The sequence below is a fragment of the Silurus aristotelis genome (assembly GCF_946808225.1).
Source record: "Silurus aristotelis genome assembly, chromosome: 2".
In the NCBI taxonomy this organism is placed as follows: Eukaryota; Metazoa; Chordata; class Actinopteri; order Siluriformes; family Siluridae; genus Silurus; species Silurus aristotelis.
In genome coordinates, this window is record NC_139575.1 from 1,415,521 (window position 1) to 1,439,577 (window position 24,057).

At 39.7% G+C, this 24,057-nt stretch overlaps 1 protein-coding gene across 2 annotated transcripts; it reads right to left on the bottom strand.

Annotated features, from left to right (window-relative positions):
- Window positions 1-4,330: 4,330 nt before the first annotated feature.
- LOC310738030 (protein NLRC3-like) lies at window positions 4,331-23,480 on the bottom strand. Of its 2 annotated transcripts, XM_083562825.1 has the most exons (11): window positions 23,418-23,480; window positions 23,259-23,312; window positions 22,455-22,571; window positions 17,857-17,913; window positions 12,867-12,912; window positions 11,687-11,882; window positions 11,241-11,312; window positions 9,046-10,804; window positions 7,833-8,006; window positions 5,137-5,313; window positions 4,331-4,649 (listed from the first exon to the last, which is right to left on the bottom strand). In XM_083562825.1, exons 2-11 carry the CDS (start codon window positions 23,297-23,299, stop codon window positions 4,523-4,525), a joined length of 2,766 nt encoding a protein of 921 aa, XP_083418951.1. In that variant the 5' UTR covers window positions 23,300-23,312; window positions 23,418-23,480; the 3' UTR covers window positions 4,331-4,522. The 2 variants fall into 2 exon arrangements, with proteins under 2 accessions (XP_083418951.1, XP_083418952.1); XM_083562826.1 differs by lacking the exon at window positions 11,241-11,312 and having other exon boundaries at window positions 4,332-4,649.
- Between the last annotated feature and the right edge of the window lie 577 nt (window positions 23,481-24,057).

Here is a 24,057-nt window from a genome sequence, read left to right on the forward strand (position 1 = left end):
TGTGTGTGTGTGTGTGTGTGTGATGAGGTGAATATCGGTGCTTCTGCTAGATATAATGTGTGTGTGTGTGTGTGTGTGTGTGTGTGTGTGTGTGTGTGTGTGATAAGGTGAATATCGGTGCTCCTGCTGGAGATGATGCATGTGGAGATGTGTGTGTGTGTGTGTGTGTGTGTGTGTGTGATGAGGTGAATATCGGTGCTTCTGCTAGATATAATGTGTGTGTGTGTGTGTGTGTGTGTGTGTGTGTGTGTGTGTGTGTGTGATAAGGTGAATATCGGTGCTCCTGCTGGAGATGATGCATGTGGAGATGTGTGTGTGTCTGTGTCTGTGTGTGTGTGTGTTTGATGAGGTGAATATCGGTGCTTCTGCTGGAGACGATGTGTGTGTGTGTGTGTGTGTGTGTGTGTGTGTGTGTGTGTGTGTGTGTGTGTGTGTGTGTGTGTGTGATGAGGTGAATATCGGTGCTTCTGCTAGATATAATGTGTGTGTGTGTGTGTGTGTGTGTGTGTGTGTGATGAGGTGAATATCGGTGCTCCTGCTGGAGATGATGCATGTGGAGATGTGTGTGTGTGTGTGTGTGTGTGTGTGTGTGATGAGGTGAATATCGGTGCTTCTGCTAGATATAATGTGTGTGTGTGTGTGTGTGTGTGTGTGTGTGTGTGTGTGTGTGTGTGATAAGGTGAATATCGGTGCTCCTGCTGGAGATGATGCATGTGGAGATGTGTGTGTGTCTGTGTCTGTGTGTGTGTGTGTTTGATGAGGTGAATATCGGTGCTTCTGCTGGAGACGATGTGTGTGTGTGTGTGTGTGTGTGTGTGTGTGTGTGTGTGTGTGTGTGTGTGTGTGTGTGTGTGTGTGTGATGAGGTGAATATCGGTGCTTCTGCTGGAGATGATGTATCTGGAGGTATGTGTGTGTGTGTGTGTGTGTGTGTGTGATGAGGTGAATATCGGTGCTTCTGCTAGATATAATGTATGTGTGTGTGTGTGTGTGTGTGTGTGTGTGTGTGATGAGGTGAATATCTGTGCTTCTGCTAGATATAATGTATGTGTGTGTGTGTGTGTGTGTGTGTGATGAGGTCAATATCGGTGCTCCTGCTGGAGATGATGTATGTGGAGATGTGTGTGTGTGTGTGTGTGTGTGTGTGTGTGTGATGAGGTGAATATCGGTGCTTCTGCTAGATATAATGTGTGTGTGTGTGTGTGTGTGTGTGTGTGTGTGTGTGTGATAAGGTGAATATCTGTGCTCCTGCTGGAGATGATGCATGTGGAGGTGTGTGTGTGTGTGTGTGTGTGTGTGTGTGATGAGGTGAATATCGGTGCTTCTGCTAGATATAATGTGTGTGTGTGTGTGTGTGTGTGTGTGTGTGTGTGTGTGTGTGTGTGTGTGTGATAAGGTGAATATCGGTGCTCCTGCTGGAGATGATGCATGTGGAGATGTGTGTGTGTGTGTGTGTGTGTGTGTGTGTGATGAGGTGAATATCGGTGCTTCTGCTAGATATAATGTGTGTGTGTGTGTGTGTGTGTGTGTGTGTGTGTGTGTGTGTGTGTGTGTGTGTGTGTGATAAGGTGAATATCGGTGCTCCTGCTGGAGATGATGCATGTGGAGATGTGTGTGTGTCTGTGTCTGTGTGTGTGTGTGTTTGATGAGGTGAATATCGGTGCTTCTGCTGGAGACGATGTGTGTGTGTGTGTGTGTGTGTGTGTGTGTGTGTGTGTGTGTGTGTGTGTGTGTGTGTGTGTGATGAGGTGAATATCGGTGCTTCTGCTAGATATAATGTGTGTGTGTGTGTGTGTGTGTGTGTGTGTGTGATGAGGTGAATATCTATGCTCCTGCTGGAGATGATGCATGTGGAGGTGTGTGTGTGTGTGTGTCTGTGTGTGTGTGTTTGATGAGGTGAATATCGGTGCTTCTGCTGGAGACGATGTGTGTGTGTGTGTGTGTGTGTGTGTGTGTGTGTGTGTGATGAGGTGAATATCGGTGCTTCTGCTAGATATAATGTGTGTGTGTGTGTGTGTGTGTGTGTGTGATGAGGTGAATATCTATGCTCCTGCTGGAGATGATGCATGTGGAGGTGTGTGTGTGTGTGTGTCTGTGTGTGTGTGTTTGATGAGGTGAATATCGGTGCTTCTGCTGGAGACGATGTGTGTGTGTGTGTGTGTGTGTGTGTGTGTGTGTGTGTGTGTGTGATGAGGTGAATATCGGTGCTTCTGCTAGATATAATGTGTGTGTGTGTGTGTGTGTGTGTGTGTGTGTGTGTGTGTGTGATGAGGTGAATATCTATGCTCCTGCTGGAGATGATGTATGTGGAGATGTGTGTGTGTGTGTGTGTGTGTGTGTGTGTTTGATGAGGTGAATATCGGTGCTTCTGCTAGATATAATGTGTGTGTGTGTGTGTGTGTGTGTGTGATGAGGTGAATATCTATGCTCCTGCTGGAGATGATGTATGTGGAGGTGCAGTTGTGGCTCCAGTGAAAGGAGACGTGTTGAATTGTGATCATTGTGTTTGTTGCTTTAGTGATGATGTTCATTGTGACTGTATGAGATCCTCTGTGTGATGCAGCTCTGATCTACTGCACTTCTCTATTATACTGATGCTTTCTGTAGATGTGGAGTCATAATGATGGGATTAAGAGGTGGAGTGATTCAGGTAGAACATCACTGAAGGTCTCGGAGTGAAATGCACGACCACATCGAACAAAAATCAGTCAAGAGCCGTTAAGATCCGGAGGAGTCGATTCATTTTTAGTGAACTGATTCAATGCTTCCTCTGTGGATACCCGATCCGCGTCCGTCCTCCGCTACAGCTATATTGCGACAATGCGCATGCGCGTTAATGGGGCGCATGCGCACACAGTCTGGATAAGAACGGAATCCAAACACGCAAAGGGGTTGCAGTGAGGGACGGGTTTTAGATTAGAAACGAATTTATTTTGTTATTAAAGACTTCGAAACGACATTATCGTTATTAAAACCAGCATTAATTCCACACCAATTTCTCAGTTTAGAACTGGAACATTAAAGATTGATTGAAAAAAACCTTATTAAATAGAATAAAGCATTAAATAAAATATTATTAAAACGACTGATAAAAAAATACTATTTTGAATTAATAATATTTATTATTTCTTTATAATATTGGTAATAAAATAATTATATAAATAGAATACCTCACTTTATTAATCCCAGAAGGAAATTCACAGTAAATGCAAAGTTTGGAACCTTCTCTTCAGTAGTTTTATTATTTATTTATTTATTATTGATTATTTCTAAGACTTGTTTCTGATGCTCTTATTTTTAATTTATTTCATTTTGACTTTTACAGCACTGTTCAACTATAATAATGAAGTTTAATAGCAGTCAAATGTGCAGTACATGGAAGTACAATTGAAGTAAAAAGGGGTAAAACTTTAAGACACAATAAAATGAAGTAAATACAGTGGAGTGACACTGACATGCATGTTTACTGCACATTGTGCTGTATAGTGCAGTATAGCAGTGGTCTGGTTACTGCACTTTATTAAGTCAATGAGCTGGACCACTACGATACCAAATTAAAAGATGAAGGTGACATGTGGTGTCCTGTTCAAAGAACCTACAAACCATCATTAATTCCTTGGGTTGAGTAAATTTGGCCAATGGATGATGTTAAACTGTGTTTATGTGTGTGTGTTGACAATACATTACAGAAACAATATACTGCAGGGGTAATATTTGATTTGTTAGTTCATTAACCCGAACCCAAAGGTCTGTGTGACTTTTTTACAAGTCCTATAATAAACACAATCTTAATTATAGAAAATTATAGTTCATCTGTAAACTTTTATTTATTTTCATTTAATGTCATTATTCATACAGTTTCTCTGACACATGGCACTGAGACTATTATAGAGATTATTTATTAATCTTGTTCATATAAATTCGGTAAAAGGTAAAACATCCAACCTTTCTGTCTTTTTTCATTTCTATAGATTAGTTTTTTTCAGATGGACATCTGAAAAGACATTCCCAGACATTTGATCAGCTATTTGATCACCCCTAAAGCAGTGCTGCAGCACTCATGCATCTGTTTTTTGAAGCAGCTTCTGCACCTGACGCACAGCATGAGGACTCGACTTTGATGGACCCTTGTGAGGTCTGTTCCGAGTGGAACCCGAGTATGAACCTGACCACTGTACTGTAACCTTAGTTTCAGGGTGTTTCTGATCTTTTTACAGCCTCAGCATCTTTGTGCAGAGCAACAATTCTAATTCTCTAATCTTCAGAGACTCTTTACCATGAGGTATTATGTTGAATGTCCAGTGGTCAGTATGAGAGAATTGGACTCAAAGCACCACATTTTAACTGCTCTAATACAATATACACACATTTGTATGGTTCTGACGAGGAGAAAAAAACATGAACCTGATGAATAGTACAAATCATTAGTATTTGTCAAATACTAACTTTCAGCTGGTTATTAAAAAAAAAAGATAATAACATAATATAATTATTAATAATATAATATACTGTTGGATGTTGTACTATTTATATAAATTACGTTTTTGTAGTATAACAAATTCAGCTACATCCATGACAGGGTTTGTGGAGTTCCTGTTGAAATGATATGAGTGGGACGTCTTATTCAGCTCATAGGGGTCAGGCTCAATGCTGCAAAAAAAAAAAAAAATTGGAAAAAATTGGAAAAAGTGATTAAACATTCATTAAGCATGCTTTTACTAATCAAGTGTATTATACACACTTTACACATTACATTACATACACACGTGTATTATACACACATTGGTTCAATAAGTGAAAGCCACTACCCTTCTTTGTACACTCACACAATGTATATGAGGATCATGATTTTCAGGGTCAAAGAAATTCCATTTCCTTAAAATTACAGACTTACCTTTATTTCTCCAAACTCTAGGAGAAACAGTGCAACATCCACGGAGTGATAGCAGATTAAGGACTTAATACAGCTTACATTTCAGTAGCAAGTTGAGAGATACTTTACATTTATGATTTGTACATCAAAAGGGAAATTTACACATTCTTTTTTTGTAATAAACAACCAATAGTAAAAGAAATGCAGGCTGTGAGTGAATATATGTTTGTGTGAGTTTTAAAAACAGTACAACTATGTACTCACTGTAGTGTCTCCAATGTGCAATTTGGATCTTTCTGTAGATCGGACAGCATCTTTATTCCTTTGTTGCCGTGTTCATTGCAATTCAGATTTAACTCTTGAAGTTTTGACATTGGGTTTGACTCCAGAGCTAAAGCCAGAGCAACAAAGCCAACATCTGAAATCCCACACTGCACTAGCCTGCAGTAAAAGAAAAAAACTCCATTTAAAATCAGCAGTACAGACAAGACTGCAATTCTGAGGAAGTTTGATATCCACTGATAATGAATTAAAGGCAAAACTTTGAGCGAACGTCTTTATAGAAACCGGATATAATACGATAGCATATAATACTGCTGCAGGATTTCAAACAACAAATGAAAAATTTAGGTGATTGGAAAATTCCTTAAAGTTCCTAAAAATATGAAGACTGAATTGACATAATGCTATAATCAGATACAAAGCTTTGCGAGCTTTGTTGACTATTGAACAGGTTTGAGAAGTGCCTTGTCTTATTGTACCTCCTTTCAATCATGCTTCTAACTATCACACTAACTTTAATGAACTCTCCAATCACCAGAGATCTTCAAGTAATACAGCACGATCCCCAGGAGTGTTTAACAAATGCTCAACATGATCTCATCCACCCCTGGTGAGGTGAAAGACTTAGTGGTTGAAATGTTGGATTTATGAACAGGTCATGAGTTCAAATCCCAGCACCAACCCTTAACCATCAACTATTCAAGTTCTATAAATAAGATAGTCACAGTTGACCTCCTTCACTTTTTACATTTTATGTTGCAGCCTGATATTACAATTATTCAAATAGTTTGTTTCTCATTAATCTACACTCAGTCCTAAATAATGACAAAGTGAAAACAGCATTCTAGAAATGTCTGTAAATTCTTTTAAATAACCCCCTTGGACATAAGTGTGGCATAACCTGGACATTTTCCAAGAGCTGGTCACTCAGCCAAACTGAGCAATCAGGGGAGAAGGGCCTTAGTAAGAGTGAAGACTAAGAACCTGATGTTCACTCTGACTGCACTCCAGAGATCCTGTGTGGAGATGGACAAAGTTCCGGAAGGACAACCATCACTGCAGCCCTCCACCGATCAGGGCTTTAAAGCAGACTGGCTAGACCGAAGCTTCTCCTCAGTGCAAAACCCATAGAAGCCCACTTGCCACCTGAAAAGACTCTCAGACTCTGAGGAACAAGATTCTCTGATTTGATGAAACCAAGATTTAACTGTTTGGTCTCAATTCTAAATGTTATGTTTGGAGAAAAAACAGGGACTGCTTATCACCTGCCCAAAACAATCCCAACAGCAAAGCATTGTGGTGGCAACATCATGTTGTGCGGGGTGTTTTTCTGCAGCAGGGACTGGACGACTGGTCAGGGTTGAGGGAAAGCTGAATGGAGCAAAGTACAGAGATCTCCTCAATCAAAACCTCTTCCACAGTGATCAAGACCTCAGTCTGGGCTGAAGGTTCACCTTCCTACATGACATTGACCCTGAACACACAACCAAGACAACACTGGAGTGGATTATGGACGACTTTCTCTGTGAAAGTCCTAGAGTGGCCCAGCCAGAGCCCTAAACTGACCCTTAGTGAACATCTCTGGAGAGACTGGAAAGTGGCTGTCCATGATGTTCCCCATCCAACCTGCCCCAGCTTGAGAGGATTTGCCCTAAAGAATAGCTACAGTTTAGCTGTATTTTAAAGTAGCTAAACTAAAGAAACAGCTAAACAAAGACTACACTAGGCTAAGCTAGCAATATGACAAGATGTGGCAACTGCCATCTAACCTAGGGTGTTTAGATCATCACAACTTCTACATAGAATGTAGGTGCACACAAGTTCTTACCTGTTCTCAAAAGATAATAGAAAAAACATTGCTTATAAATATTACAAAAATTAGAAATATAATGTTATTACAGTATAAAGAAAAACTAGTTCATGCTTTGATTTGATCTAGATGTTATAGTAAGTGCATAAATAAGCTTCAGTAAGAGTCCCTACCAGAAGCAGAAAATATGAGCACATCAGCCCTGTTTTAATCATCTACACTGCTCCCAATTACATCTAACACTGATAATAAAATACTACTACTGAAGTATAAAGCACTTAATGCTCTCACGCCGCAGTATCTGAGTGAACTTCTGTACCAGGATGATCCTCCACGCCTACTTAGATCAAAAGGTGCAGGCTATTTGTTGGTACCTCAAATAATGAAGACTCCAGCAGGGGGCAGATGTTTCTCTTATAAACCCCACAGTTATGGAACAACCTTCCAATCAGTGTTTGGGACTCGGGAATGTTTGGTGAACTGGGATATTTGGATGCTGTCGTCTTCTCACTCTCACACGTTCACTCAGGTTTGTTGATGGTGGTGTGGTGGGTTGTCTCTTATCCCAGAGATCCCTCATGTCTGTGTTTCCTTTTGCTTCTCCCTTTTAGTTCTGGTGCCAGAGTGAATCTGTTCCTACTTACACCCTGATCACACTTTACAGTGTATTTACCTTTTATATATTAAAAATGAATTAAATTGAAAACAACTAAAGGCTACTAACTCTAACAAGGTTATTCAGCAATGATTGGCAGGGGTCCATCTATAGCTAGACAACACAAGGAGCCAGAGACAGCAGAACAAGACAAAGAAAAAGCAGAGCAAGAAGCACTGTAACATGTAACAATGTATATGATGATAATCTCACCACAGTTTCTCCAGTTTACACTCTTCATTTTTCAGTCCCTCAGCAAGCAGTTTCACCCCTTCATCCAACAGGTTATTCTCACTCAGATTCAGTTCTCTGAGTTTGGAGCATTTTGAGCTAATAACTGTAGACAGACCTTTACAGCTTTCCTCTGAGAGATTACAACCACATAACCTGCAGGAGAGATTTTAATCAGTACATATTTTACTCACAAACACACGTGTTATATGATGCAAATTACTTTGCTTTTACAAGGTGGTGTCAAGAAGTTTCGAGATTGGCTCTGTTTACAAGAAAGTACTTCATTTATTTACGTTTACACACTTTCACTATAGCGATACAGCGCCTCCCAGCATTCTGATGGAATGTGACCTGAAAGTCTTGTTTTTAAAGTGTGTCTAGAACCTTACGTGCTGGGTCTCCACAACAGTGTCAAAATGGCAACCTTTGAGCTGGATCTTTGGGAAGAGTGCAAAGTCCACAGGAGCCATATCTGGTTAGTAGGGTGGGTGCAGAAGTAAGATCATGTTGTTTCTGAGAAACTCACGTATGAGGAGAGTTTGGTGACAGAATAGCAAACACTGTAACACACGTGGCACCAGCTTCCGATGTACACAGGATGATAGCTTTTTTGTCATACTGACTTATAAAGGTCAGTGGTCCCTGTGACTGTGCATGGAGCCTTGTTCTTCCACATGTTGGCATGTTACAAAACAAGTTTAAAAACTTTTTATTACCACCTTGTACTACAGGGTGGTTTACAACATCGTAAATCCTAGAGACCACACATGACCTATACCAAGTGTCGAGTTCAGTACCAGCTTTGACTGCATCTTGAAATGGCATGAATGTAAAGTCTTCTCTCATTTAAGACCCCTCTACCAGAGGTAAGTCATTAAGTAACATCTCAGTTTTTGTTGTCAACAATTTTACTGTAAAGCCAAATACAATCTGGCTAGCACAAAAGTCTCCTGAATACAGGGAAACTGTAGCAGTACTCCCTCTCTGAAGCCCACATTTTTGCTACAACAAATAAAATATGCATTTATGGCATTTGGAAGATGCCCTTTTCTCGAGTGATCTTATTTTTATACAACTGAGCAGTTAAGAGTGTTAAAGCATAGATTATTTAATGGCAGTGCAGTGTAATGCCTGACCAATGATAACTGTATATTAAGTTAAACATGTGACTAACCTCCTCATCAATACTCACACAGCTTTTCTGGATTCTTTGACCACTGGAAGAAGCCTTAAAAGACATTCCTCTGATCGACTATAAGACCTCAAGTCAAACTCCTCATGCTCCTGTGTTGAATTCAGCAACACAAACACCAATGCTGACCACTGAATAGAAGAGAGTTTGATTTGACGGAGACAAGTATAACCTCCTGGGTTCAGGTAACTTTGGATTTCTTTCACGAGAGAATAAAAATTCAGTTCATTCAGACAGTGGAACAGATTGATGAACATTTCGGGAGAGGGATTCTCACTGATCTTCCCTTTGATGTATTCAACAGTTTCCTCTATGCTGTGAGTGCTGCTTTCTATCTGAGGCAGAAGGCTTCGTAAGAGAGTCTGGTTGGACTCCAATAAGAGACCCAGAAGGAAGCGAAGGAAAAGGTCCAGGTGTCCATTCTTACTCTGTAAGGCCTTGTCTACTGCACTCCTGAGGAAATCAGACATGCTTGAGTTGTTGAAAAGGTCAGACAGATCAGTGGTTTGGTTTTCAGGTTGATTTCTGTTGATGAAGGTGAGAAATGCATATAAAGCAGCCAGGAACTCCTGAACACTGAGATGAATAAAGCTGAACACCTTCCCGAAACGAAACTTAAACTCCTCCCTGAAGATCTGAGTACACACTCCAGAATACACTGTTGCTTCTCTGACATTAATACCACATTCCATTAGGTCTTCCTCATAGAAAATCAGGTTTCCTTTCTCCAGCTGTTGGAAAGCCAATTTTCCCAGTGCCATGATACTCTCTCTGGTCTGCTGAGGATCAGGGTCAGATCTCTGATGGTACTTTTGGTCCTGGTGTTTGATTTGAAAGATCAGGAAGTGTGTGAACATTTGAGTCAGAGTCTTGGGGATCTCTTCACTCTCTGCTTCACTCAACATTCTCTCTAGAACAGTGGCTGTGATCCAGCAGAAGACTGGGAGGTGGCACATGATGTAGAGGCTTCTTGAACACTTAATGTGTGTGATGATTTTATTGACCAGGCTCTGATCGCTGATCCTCTTCATGAAGTACTCCTCTTTCTGAGCATCAGTAAACCCTTGTATCTCTGTTACTTGGCCAACAAACCTAAGAGGGATCTGATTGGCTGCTCCTGGTCGAGTGGTGATCCAGAGGTGAGCAGAAGGAAGCAGATTCCCCTTGATGAGGTTCGTCAGCAGCACATCCACTGAGACTGATTCTGTCACATCACATAAACTCTCATTATTTTCAAAATTTAAAGGAAGTCTACACTCATCCAGGCCATCAAAGATCAGCACCACTTTACATTCAAATGACCGGAGTTCATTTGCTCCTGGAAAAAATTGATGAAGAAGATTAATCAAACTGAGATTCATTCTTTTCATCAAATTTAGCTCTCTAAAGGGAAGTGGAAACATGAAGGTGACGTCCTGATTTGCTTTTCCTTCAGCCCAGTCCAGAATGAACTTCTGCACAGAGACTGTTTTTCCAATTCCAGCAACTCCTTTAGTCAGCACAGTTCTGATGGACTTGTCTCTGAAAAGGTCATTGGATTGTATGCACTTATCTTTTTTTGTTGATCTCCTGGAAGCTACCTCAAGATGGCGCACCTCATGTTCAGTATTGATGCCTTCTGTCCAAGCTTTTGTGATGTTGAGCTCTGTGTAGATCTCATTCAAAAGTGTTGGGGTTCCATGCTGTGCAGTTTCACAGATTCTTTTATATTTGTCTTTAATTCTGGATTTATACTTTTTTTGATATATGGAGAGAAGATCTAATAAAAAGAAGAATGTTACAGTAAATATAAAGTTCACAAAGTTGCATTTAGTAGTGCAGTAAATACTCACAATTTACATTTTATCCTCTTTACATTAGGCACCCTGACAAGTAAGGCTGACTGAACCAAGTGCCTTTCTAGACCAGCTCCAGTCTGGGCTTGTCAGAGCAAAGCCTTAAAGCCTGGGATACTCAGACTCTCACAATTGAGCCAGAGCAGACCCCAAATGCAGAGACAGATTCAGACAGGTTTAAGGTTCGAGATTTTGTATTTAAAGTAACAAAAAAATCCAAATCAGGAAAAGCCATAAAAACTAAAGTTTGGTAAAGCAGTTTAAAGCCTGAAAAGACAAAAACACTGATTTCCACAGGCTCAAAAATGAAACAAAAGGAAAGCAACAATTCTACTTCTCTAATCCTCAGAGAGTCTTTACCATCAGGTCCATGAAGAACATCTAGTGGCCAGTATGAGAGAATTGGACTCAAAGCACCACATTGTAACTGCTCTAATACAAGATACACAAATTTATATGTTTTTGTCAAACAGACAAAAACATGGACATGATAAATAGAACATGTGGCTTTGCATGTTTACACCACGTACAGCTGTTATCACTGAGGGTGGACTCACTTTTTTGATACAGTTAATTAAAACAATAATGGATGTAAGTTGTTATTTTTAGAGGACAGTAAATCAGTACTGATATACAATCTGCACATTGATACTCTAAATATATCCAAGTTTTATTTTGATAGAACTATACATGGATAACAAAGTACATCATTCCTCATAAAAAAAACCCTTTTTTATTTGTTGACAAACTGCTGTGGGGTAAGATTAACAAAACACACTTTGAAGAATAACCAGCTCAGTTCTTACCCTTCTCTAGTGTTTTCATTAAATCTGTCTCCTTCATTTTCTCAAGGACATGTATTGTGACCTTCAGTAATGCTTCTTTGGCAATGGGATCATCCTCTACTTCCTCCTCAGAGCATGCTGGGTAATGTGAACTCAATAGGTTCATCTGTCTCTTTAATTCTTTCTTTACCATAGTTATCATTTTGTGTTCCACCGTCTGTTCAGGAATAGAGAGTAATCAAGAAATTGCAAAAAACAAAACAAAATCATAAAAAACAACACAATACTACATCTATAGTTTATGGGACATGATCGACAGAATCTACAGTCACTGTAAATTTAGAGGAAGAGAATACAATATTAATCCCCATTTTCCTTTAAGTCTCCTCTCTTCTGGGGGCAATTTGTTTTCTAAAATGTATATTGGGTGTACAGAAAGGTGCTTTTCAAGAGTTTGAGGACGCATAATCTTTTCATGGTTTTTAAAAGACACATGCATGTTACTATTGTTTAAATGCAACAAACTTGTTCATTTTATTGTATTCATTTTTTTTTAACAAACTGTCACTTTAATCAGTAAAAGTAGGTTTTTGATGAAGAAAATGTAGCTGTGTCATGTTCTACTTCACAAGTTTCTTTTTATATTTGGACAACATGTTCACTCATTATATGCATGTAGGTTAAATGGTAAAAGGAATACAAAACTATCATGGCTTACATACTAACCCAAATCCAGTCTGGAATGTGGCTCATTGGAACCGACTTCACCATACAGCAAGACAATGAGCCGAAGTGTATGTCCCATCACTGTGATCATTATTTATTGCATGGTAAGAAAGAAATCTCCAACTAGCTAGGAACACCTTTGACAAGTTTTACAAGAGGCACGGCAAAGTATTTCAGCTGAATGTTTGGAGAAACTAAGTGTCCGGATGCTGAGAGTGTGTAAAGCTGTTCTTCATGTTAACATCTAAACATTTATAGATTTGTTTGGTCAAAGTATATCTTCAGACCACTAAATGATAGAGTTTAATAATAGAAACAAAAGGAACATGCATATGTCTCTCAAAAAACTCTCAAGTGTTTTCACACTTTTCACAATCACATTATACGTACAACTCAAGCCACATTTGAAATTAGATTTCATGACCTGAAGAACAAAAAGTTGTAGTTATAAAACTTAAGAAGTAATTAAACAAACCATATATGTGTTTTCTATGTGACTTAGGTAGGGCTCCTTTGCTGATCTGTGAAAAGAAAAACAACAGTGTTGGACTACAGCAAATATTTATAATTGGGCCCTATTGATCAAACAAATTTTGTAATTTATAATGTGAAAATGAGAATGATGTATAAGATAAGATAAACCTTTATTCATCCCACAGTGGGGAAATTTCTAAACATTAATTAATAAAAATCTAAATAATAATTTCTAAATATAATAATAAAAGTGAATAATAAAATGAAAATTTAGCAGGAAAGATTTAGCAGGAAAGCTATTTATTCAACACCTCCACTCCCCGACAAAAAGCGACCCATTCACTACACTCCGCAACCCAGGGAAACCGACCGGTATGAAGTATGCAGTAGAATTCCACCTCAGACAGCTGGTGGGATCCTACCATTTTGAACAATGCCTTCCTTTGGAGACTTAAACAGTGGTGAAGGATGAGCTCTCTGCCAGGGAGTTATCACCTGACCTAGACTGTCTGATTACCCTGGCCCCCAGGAAAGACAGGAAGATTCAGGAACACAGAGCAGAGAGGCCACTGAGATGCCCAGATTGATTGTGTCCTCAGCTGCCCTTTTGTTGGAGAGCACCTCCATGAGCGGTTCTGGTTTCCTCTCTCCACCTCAACCCATGGAGATAGTCAGACAGGGAAGGAGAGGCATTATGCCAAAGGCACCTGTCTCTGTTGCGAGGAGGCAGGGCTCTCCATTGAAGAGTGGGCCTGAGCCAACTACTGACCAGCTCCTTCAAACCGCTTCTTAAAGTATGGATCCAAATGAGAATTTGGCAGCATTTGTGGACTCCAGGGTAGACTCAGAGTTCCAAGATAAAGACCTAGTCTGCATTAAGAGCAAGCCACTGCAGGGAAACCTCCGGGTCTGGGTCTTAGACAGGCTATGTTAGACCGAACCACTGCATGTTATCAGTGAACAGCATCAATAATGGCTCTCATTCCTGGTCATCCACATGCCTCATGCTTGGTTTTCCTGGTTTCAGAAACACAACCCCCACCTGGACTGGACCAGTGGGTGAGTCCTAAAGTATAAAGTGTTTGGCCAGACCCACTGCCTCTCTGCAACAGCTCCTGCCCAAGTCACACCGCTCCATCAGCCACCTTCAGATGTTCAGCAAGGTCAAAGCATCCACTCTGCCACAACACCAGCCCTACGATTGTGCAATCAACCTGCTGCCGAGGAGCTTTCCACCTCATGCTATCTGTCAGATCCTGAGTGGGAAGCCATAAATCAGTATACTCAGAAGTCAATTGCTGTGGCCAACTTTTGACCTTCCTCCTCTCTGGCCAGTTCTTGGTTCTTCTTCATAGAGAAGAAGAGATAATTAACCAGGAGATGGACTTCCACTCCTCTGCTTTGAGGACCCCTCCACCTGGTCCTCTAAGATAATCAGGGTGGAATATGGCCACAATTCCTTGCCAACCACTGCCACAGGGCTCACACCCTTCAAGGCCACCTTTGGCTATCTACCCCCTAGTTCTCCATCCAGGAAGCAGAAGCATCCACTCTGGCACTGCCGACAAGGGTGAGTGAAGACCCAGGCCATCCTACTCAGATCTTCTGACAATTATGCCTTCTAGGTGAACTGCAGATGCCATCCTGCACAACACTATCGTGTAGGCCAGAAGGTCTGGCTATCCACCCGAGACCTACCACTCAAATCCACCTGCAAGAAACTCACCCCAAGATTCTTTGGAGCTTTTCCAATTTCTAATTAACCCAATTTCGGTCCACCTTAAACTACCAAGAATCGAACTTTCATTCCCCGCATTCCATCTTAAACCTGTCTCTGCCTGCTGTTTTTTCCCCTGTCCACTCTGTTTCTGTATGCCGGTGTTTTGATTTGTGGACAGGTGCGTGGATTTTGACGCCTGGCCATTACACTGATATTACCACAATATCTGAAGCACAGAGTTAGAATAGAATAGAATAGAATAGAATACATTACAATACAACTTTTCTAAACACTAAAGCACAATGTCTTCCCTTCACTCTTTAATAATAAAAATGCTCCTGTGTACAAATAAAGCTCCATGAATACATGGTGTTAAGACTTGAGTGGAAGAGTGCAAGTGCATTGCTAAGCTGTCACTCAAGCAGGGGCCTTGACCTTATATGCTTTAGGTGCTGGCAATCCTTCACCTCTAACCTCAGTCAAATCAGTCAAGTCATATACAGTGGAACCCGGTTATGTCGATGTCCTAGGGGGTCGCCAAAAAGCATCGAGATAACTGATGATCGAGATAAACGAAAATCAATATGGCGGCAGTATATTAACGTGCTTGAAATTTCTTTATGTACATGATGTTCGTTAATAAATGAGAATGTGCATGCATGTGTTTTTGGAGGGGTTTTTATTACACAACAGCGTTGCCGCGATTTGTTTGATGAAGGCATGCTATAAAAATGTACATACAGTACACGTTCGTTAACTGTCAGGAATCCACCTGCCACGCCCCCTTCGGCGCCCCCTTCGGCATGGCAGGTGTTTTCTCTGCCGCTTTCTCTGAAGCTCCCGGCTTTAATCGCGCACATATGGTGCTCGTTTATCATCATCACCAGCTCCTATTTAAACTTCCACACTCTCACTGTCCGTTATTGTTGGTATATGTTGGTTCACGGCGGTGGTTGTTATCGCGCATGCGTATCCCGGTACGTGTCTTTCCACCGGCACTCACTCAACGGCTTTTCTTCCCACCGCGGATTCCCCCCCGATCCTGCCGGTGTTCATTCTATGCTTTTGCTGCTCATCCCACGTTCTCCCGTGTGCAGTTCAGTGCCGTGCTTCTACTTTCGCCTCCCGTTCATCGCATAACATTTAACAAAAAAAGGCATATGTGCAGTAACTAACAGCAGAGATTCACCAGTATACAATACAACACCTGTAGCAGCTGTAAGGTTTGATTTTTCCGCCACTTTCGCGAGTTCTTCTGCGGCTGCACCGAGATAACCGACGTTAAATGGCAAATATTTTCCTCCTTGTGCTCGAGATATCAGGGTTCAGCGACATAAAATCGACATAACCGATTAAAAAATGCTTAGACAAAGCGAGAATTTGACGGTTCCACTTCAAAAACGTCGACTTAATTGGGTTGTCGAGGTAACCGAGGGCGAGATCAGTGGGTTCCACTGTATATATATACAGTGAGGAAAATAAGTATTTGAACACCCTGCTATTTTGCAAGTTCTCCCACTTAGAAATCATGGAGGGGTCTGAAATTGTCATCGTAGGTGCATGTCCACTGTGAGAGACATAATAAAAAAAAGAAAATCCAGAAATCACAATGTATGATTTTTAAACTATTTATTTGTATGATACAGCTGCAAATAAGTATTTAAACACCTGTCTATCAGCTAGAATTCTGACCCTTAAAGACCTGTTAGTCTGCCTTTAAAAAGTCCACCTCCACTACATTTATTATCCTAAATTAGATGCACCTGTTTGAGGTCGTTAGCTGCATAAAGACACCTGTCCACCCCATACAATCAGTAAGAATCCAACTACTAACATGGCCAAGACCAAAGAGCTGTCCAAAGACACTAGAGACAAAATTGTACACCTCCACAAGGCTGGAAAGGGCTACCGGGAAATTGCCAAGCAGCTTGGTGAAAAAAAGTCCTCTGTTGGAGCAATCATTAGAAAATGGAAGAAGCTTAACATGACTGTCAATCTCTCTCGGACTGGGGCTCCATGCAAGATCTCACCTCATGGGGTCTCAATGATCCTAAGGAAGGTGAGAAATCAGCCCAGAATTACACGGGAGGAGCTGGTCAATGACCTGAAAAGAGCTGGGACCACCGTTTCCATGGTTACTGTTGGTAATACACTAAGGCGTCATGGTTTGAAATCATGCATGGCACGGAAGGTTCCCCTGCTTAAACCAGCACATGTCCAGGCACGTCTAAAGTTTGCCAATGACCATTTGGATGATCCAGAGGAGTCATGGGAGAAAGTCATGTGGTCAGATGAGACCAAAATAGAACTTTTGGGTCATAATTCCACTAAACGTGTTTGGAGGAAGAAGAATGATGAGTACCTTCCCAAGAACACCATCCCTACTGTGAAGCATGGGGGTGGAAGCATCATGCTTTGGGGGTGTTTTTCTGCACATGGGACAGGGTGACTGCACTGTATTAAGGAGAGGATGACCGGGGCCATGTATTGCGAGATTTTGGGGAACAACCTCCTTCCCTCAGTTAGAGCATTGAAGATGGGTCGAGGCTGGGTCTTCCAACATGACAATGACCCGAAGCACACAGCCAGGATACCCAAGGAGTGGCTCTGTAAGAAGCATATCAAGGTTCTGGCGTGGCCTAGCCAGTCTCCAGACCTAAACCCAATAGAGAATCTTTGGAGGGAGCTCAAACTCCGTGTTTCTCAGCGACAGGCCAGAAACCTGACTGATCTAGAGAAGATCTGTGTGGAGGAGTGGGCCAAAATCCCTCCTGCAGTGTGTGGAAACCTGGTGAAAAACTACAGGAAACGTTTGACCTCTGTAATTGCAAACAAAGGCTACTGTACCAAATATTAACATTGACTTTCTCAGGTGTTCAAATACTTATTTGCAGCTGTATCATACAAATAAATAGTTAAAAAATCATACATTGTGATTTCTGGATTTTTTTTTTTAGATTATGTCTCTCACAGTGGACATGCACCTACGATGATAATTTCAGACCCCTCCATGATTTCTAAGTGGGAGAACTTGCAAAATAGCAGCGTGTTCAAATACTTATTTTCCTCACTGTATATATATATATATATAGTGACTGTTGTGACTGAATGAACAATAAAATCCTAACACTAAAATCTAATGGAAAACTGGATCTTATTATGACAGCAAAGGGTGAATAAAACGAGAATATGGAGTTCACATAATTTTGCACATAATTTTGGAGATTCCTACGTTCTACAGAGTGCTAAAAAAATCTAGGCTTGTACTGACCTCAGATCAGTAGACGTGTCTATGTTTCTGAAGTCGATCTCTGGGTCTTTCATTGAACTGTTAGATAGATAAGAACTATAATAATAATAATAATAATAATAATAATAATAATAATAATAATAATACAATAATGAAAATAATAATTATAATAATAATAATAATAATAATAATAATAATACAATAATGAAAATAATAATTATAATAATAATAATAATAAAATATGCAATCAGTGTTTTTCAGAAGCAGAGCACAGAGACTCTATAAAGTGCACATTCATAGACTGTTCATAAAGGCGTTCTCAAAGTTTTCACAGGAAATCAGACTGAGGTATTGAATAGTTTCACTCATGATGAGTATGTTTTAATGACATCACACAGTGGTGGAATCCTCTGACTGCAGATGAAAGGTCTAGATGAACTAATGGCAAGCTCTCTTTACTTTACTTTCCGGAAGTAGCACGGTCGCCATTCCCTGGGCCTTAGCCCTTGCTCTCAAAAGAGTGTCCCTCATTGAGATGACCCGGGATATACACTGCTCTCAAGGAGAGCAGCTTTTTCTGGTCCCACAGGAGAATCAGCTTATACAAGAGCTGTGAGTGCAGACCCCCTAATGGTTGATATAGGAGACCACCAAGGTGTTGTCCGAACAAACCAACACATGAGGTCTAATCAGCATCTTGATCTGCCACACCTGTGAGGTGGATGATTACCTTGGTAAAGGAGAAGTGCTCACTAACTCAGATTTAGACAGATTTATAAACAATATTTGAGAGAAATAGGCCTTTTGTGTACATGGTCACAGATCTTTCAGTTCAGCTCATGAAAAATGGGGGCAAAAACGAAAGTGTTGCGTTTATAATTTGTTCAGTTTATATACAGCATTATTGTCATTGACAATTCTAGCAGAAGTTTAGAGAAGGCCATCACAGCATATCTCAAAAACCCTAAATTTTGCTTTAAGTTGCTTCTGACCCAATCCTTTAGGCTTTCAAATATTGAACAAAAACAATTCTTTTTTAACATTTTTTTACTTTTTTTACAAAAAAAGTTGTTACTGACCAGTAGTTGAAATAAATAAAAAATATTTGTTATTGTTTGTAGTGACCCAAAGTTGTACAACCTCAAGTCAAACAAAGTTGGGACATTGTGTAAAATGTAAAAAGAAAAACAGATTGCAATGATTTGCAAATCTCATAAATCCATATTCTATTCACAATCAAACAAAAATCATATTAAATGTTCAAATTGAAATTTTATACCATTTTAAGGGGTAATTTTAAATTTGACTACTGCAACACATTTCAAAAAAGTTGTTACAGGGCAGTGTTTCTCACTGTGTAGCATCACATCTTCTGTCTGTAAACATCTGGGAACTGAGAAGACCAGTATCTAAAGTTTTGTAAGAGCAATATGTGTCTGATACAGGACTTTAGCTGCTCAACAGTTCTGGGTTTCCTTTGTTGTGTTTTTCATTTCATGATGCACCGAATGTTTTCAAATTGTGAAAGGTCTAAACTGCATACAGGTCAGTTCAGCACCCAGACTCTTCTACTACGAAGTCATGCTATTGTAATAGATCAGACATGGGCAAACTACGGCCCCTTGGATTTATAAATCCGGCCCGCCGAATGTGACCAAATTCTATTAAAATAGGTACGGGTAAACATTGTTCAATTTACCTTTCCCCTGTAATGCCCACATTTCCCCTAAATATGTCCAAAGTCTAAAGTTTGCCCATCCCTGTAATAGATTCAGTATGGAGTTAGTATTGTCTTGTTTAAATATACAAGACATTTCCTGAATAAGACGATTTCTGGATGGAAGTGTTTGTTGCTCTAAAACCTGAATTCTGCATTGATGGAGCCTTTCCAGATGTACAAACTGCCTAATTAACAGGCACGAATGCACTATACCAGCAGAGATGTAGCTTTTTAAACTGGGTGCTGAAAACAAGCCAGATGGTCCCTCTCCTCTTTAGCCCAGAGGACGTGTTGTCCATGATTTCTTTTTGGAAACCATGGACAACACGTCCTCTGGACTAAAGAGTACGCATGACTTCTTCTTTGCATGATAGAGATTTAAATGTTTGGAGTACACTTGCTTGGGGGCTCAGGGTGAGTCAAGGTTTTTGGTTTGGTTTGGTTGATGAGTGTGGTTTTTACCTATGAACCTACCTGGAGCAGGTGTCATATTTATGTCTCATATTTACAGTACTGTCGTGAATGATGTAGTATTTGTGTGTAACAGTATATTTTGTTAAAATCGCCATGTCACAATTATTCAACCCCTATATAATAATGTTGTTTTTACAGCTTTCTGACAGCTTTTATGGCCTGAAGTGGAGCTGAAACATCATTAAGCCTTTGGGAACTCTATAACGATCCTTCATTTGCTTCAGCTGTGATGCATATATAAACCCCGACCATGAAGGTGTTCAAGGTGGGTTGCAATCATGGAAAAGACAAAGAAGCTTCCACAAGAGCTGAGAGAGGAGATTATTTCATAAGATCTTTCAAAAGATTTAACATTTCAAGAGACACCATTGGGAGCATTATAAGGAAGTTTAAAACTTATGGAACAGCTGCAAACCTGCCTGGCCGTGGAAGAAAGCTCACAATTTCATCAAGGGCCCTTAGCAACTTAGTCAGGACAGCTAAGAAAAACCCCCTTGTGACTGCAGCTACAGGATGACATGATGAAGGCTGGTACAAGTGCTTCAGTGGCAACTATAAGACGTGCACTGAATAATCAAGGACTTCATGGCCGGACCCCAAGATGCACTCCACTCTTGACCTCAAGCAACATCAGGAGACGACTAGAATATGCCAAGAAGAATTTGGATAAAACTACAGAGTTCTGGGAAACAGTTCTATGAACTGATGAAACCAAACTGGAACCTTTTGGACATATGGACCAGCGGGATGTCTGGCGTGCAAAAGGTCAGGCTTATGACCAGAAGAATACCATTTGTTGAAAACACTTGTTAGAAGTTATAAAAACTAAAGGGCGCTCCACAAGATACTGAAGCTGGGGGGTGAATAATACTGCACATGCTCATGTGTTACAAGACTTACAATTTTCATTTAAACTTTAAAGTTTTTTGTTGTCAAAATAACTCATACCAAATAAATATTGTTCGTTATTTCACAAGTTTTTTTTTTCCTTTATTTTTACTATCTTTCATTAACATCACTGTATTGTCTATTGATTGAGGTAAGTGTGTTGAATATTTCTGATTGCGAGTGTGTATATATATGTATATATATATATATATATATATATATATATATATATATATATATATATATATATATATATATATATATATAGTGTGTGTGTGTGGTATTTTTTATCATGATCCAGTATAAATCCAGTATAAAAAGAACACAACTAAGTTTTTCTAAAATACATTGCTTACTCTCAGTGCAAGCGCCATTTCCCAGTCTCATCAACAACTTCTAACCACTTCTGCTTCCGAGTTCCTTAACCTTAACACACTACCAAACCACCTCAGCTCATTACTTTCAATTCAATTTGCCCTTTAACTTGAACATCATTCCAAATCATTCTAGTGGTCATTGTAATCCTATATACACAGTTTAAATGTTCCCTGGTGGTCTATTGGTTAGGATGTGGCGCTCTCAACGCTGCGGGCCGGGTTCGATCCCCAGTCAGGGAAACAACCCCAGCCGTTAGGGTTGCACAAGCCTTAGTGCCGGTCCCAAGCCCGGATAAATGGGGAGGGTTGTGTTAGGAAGGGCATCCAGCGTAAAAACATCTGCCAAATCAAACATGCGGATGGTCCGCTGTGGCGCCCCCTAATGGGAGAAGCCGAAAGATATTGACCTGGAGGACTTTTTACCCAATCACCTGTCAAGATCCACTTTTATTACAGCAAGTCTCCTAGGCTTTGAGGTCTTGTACAGTATGCTTTAACTCAAAGTCCTATCTATCCATCAGGTCACTAAAACTAACAGAACGAAAAACAGAGGTTATTCATTTAACTGATGGAATCTCAGCAACGTTCTAAAGTTTTTTTTGTAGAGATTTTGATTTAGCAGAATCTGTGGTTTTACTCCTACTTCTGCCAAAAGTAAATCAAATGAAACCTAAAAAAGAAACCACCAACGGCAATAATGCAGTGTATGGGAGGTGGTACTAGCTCTGTCTGGAAGTATTCTTTTCGAAGCATGTCAAGCCCCTTCGCACATGAAACGCACATGTCCCTCGAACACACCTTGAACGACTCATTGCAGCGTTGCCGTATATCAAACGTATATCACATCAAACATCTCTGTGGCAGATTTGCCCAGTTTCATGCACGTTTGCTCTTTGTTCTAAATCGCAGATGTGGGAACACACGTGGTCAGAATCAAACCAGTTACACCATTAATCTTAAAACTTTTTCATACCACCTCAAATATAACACCATAACCATCTGGTTATGGAGTGGGTTTTTTTCTTAGCTGAAAACTTGCTATTAGAATGGTGAAGTCTGAATTATGTTTATTTTGTTTACAATTGAATTCCAAGGCATTTTCTATAACACAATCTGTATAATAAAATTAATTAGAGACACAATCACTTCATTCTTTTTACCTGGTTTCACTATCACACGCTTCACCTCCGAAATTACATGATTGATTCATTGACTGGTCGATTTTTACGGAGGTACAGCTGGGATTGGGCGAGTTCGGTCTCTTGGCCTGAATCAATCTAAAAACATACATTGTGTTAGTTATGCATTGTGTCATCATCAGTAATAAATCAGTAGGCATCATCAGTAATAAATATACAATATATATATATATAAAATGCCATTTGACACACTAACTAACAAATAGGTTTAATATTGGCAGAAGTAAAAAATAAATAAATAAATTAAAAATTAAAAAATTAAAACATCATAAAAAATCCAAAATAATCCAAAATAAAAGTGTGTGTTCTGAGTGTTTGTGTTATTTAGAAGCGATGACTATGGCAGAATAAAACTGTTTGTTTTGGCAAAAACATTCCTCCTTTCCTGAGCCAACAAACTCGCTACCGTTACTTTTTATTTCTATTTCTTTGTAATAATTTTCCAGAATTTAGTGAAACAATTTTTTTCCCAGACAGTAACATCAATATCTGCAGGGTCATGTAAAACAGGAAGCAGCTCTGTACATGTGCTCCTTTGTTGAAGTTACTTAAATAATTATTGAGTAAAGATTTCTAGCAAACCTCTTGAGAGAGAAATATAATAAGAAAATAAAATAAAAAAAAAATTCTAGAGAAATATAAACACTTGGTTAGTGTTAAAAAACTTGAATAATACTTTGGTTACAGCTGTTTGTAATATAACCTTTTATTTATTTATTTATTTATTTATTTATTTATTTATTTATTTATTTATTCCAGAGTCACCTCATGGCTATTTTCTCAGCACAGCTCATTGTGGATGACATCCCTCGCCTTCAACTGTAAACATGCAGAGGTATAAATGCGGTATAGTGTTTAATCAGAATCAAAAATTGGAGAACATTAATATTATCATAAATTAAATAGTCCTATAAATTTACATACCCACTGTGTTTGCCTCTGACTTCTCAACTGCGTTTTCCTCTAAAAGCTGCTGTATGTTTCCAAGTTGGTTTCATGTATATATTGTAGAAAGCACACACACACACACACACACACACACACACACACACACACACACACACACACACACACACACACACACACACCTACAGTTTGTGTGAAGTGAAACTGTAATAAGATCATGCATTGTTTTGTTTTTTTGCGTTTATTAATTTTATTATTATAAATCTGTCTGTTTCATTTTAGATAAAGTTTTTTTATTTTTTTATAAAGGTTCTAGGCAGAAATATTTGGTTTTTCTCTGACTTATTACCAAAACTCATATTATTAAAAAAGCATGTTATATTTAAAAGCAGGTATAAGGGAGCATTATCCCGCTGAAGCAACAATATTTAGATAGGTCCTATGTGTCAAACGAACACCAGGACCCAAGGATTCCCAGCAGAGCATCACACTACCTCAGCTAGATCAGTGGTGCATTGGTAGAGAATCGAGGGGTCAGTGGTAGAGTGGTAGAGAATGGAGGGGTCAGTGGTGGAGTGGTAGAAAATAGAGGGGTCAGTGGTAGAGTGGTAGAGAATGGAGGGATCAGTGGTGGAGTGGTAGAGAATGGAGGGGTCAG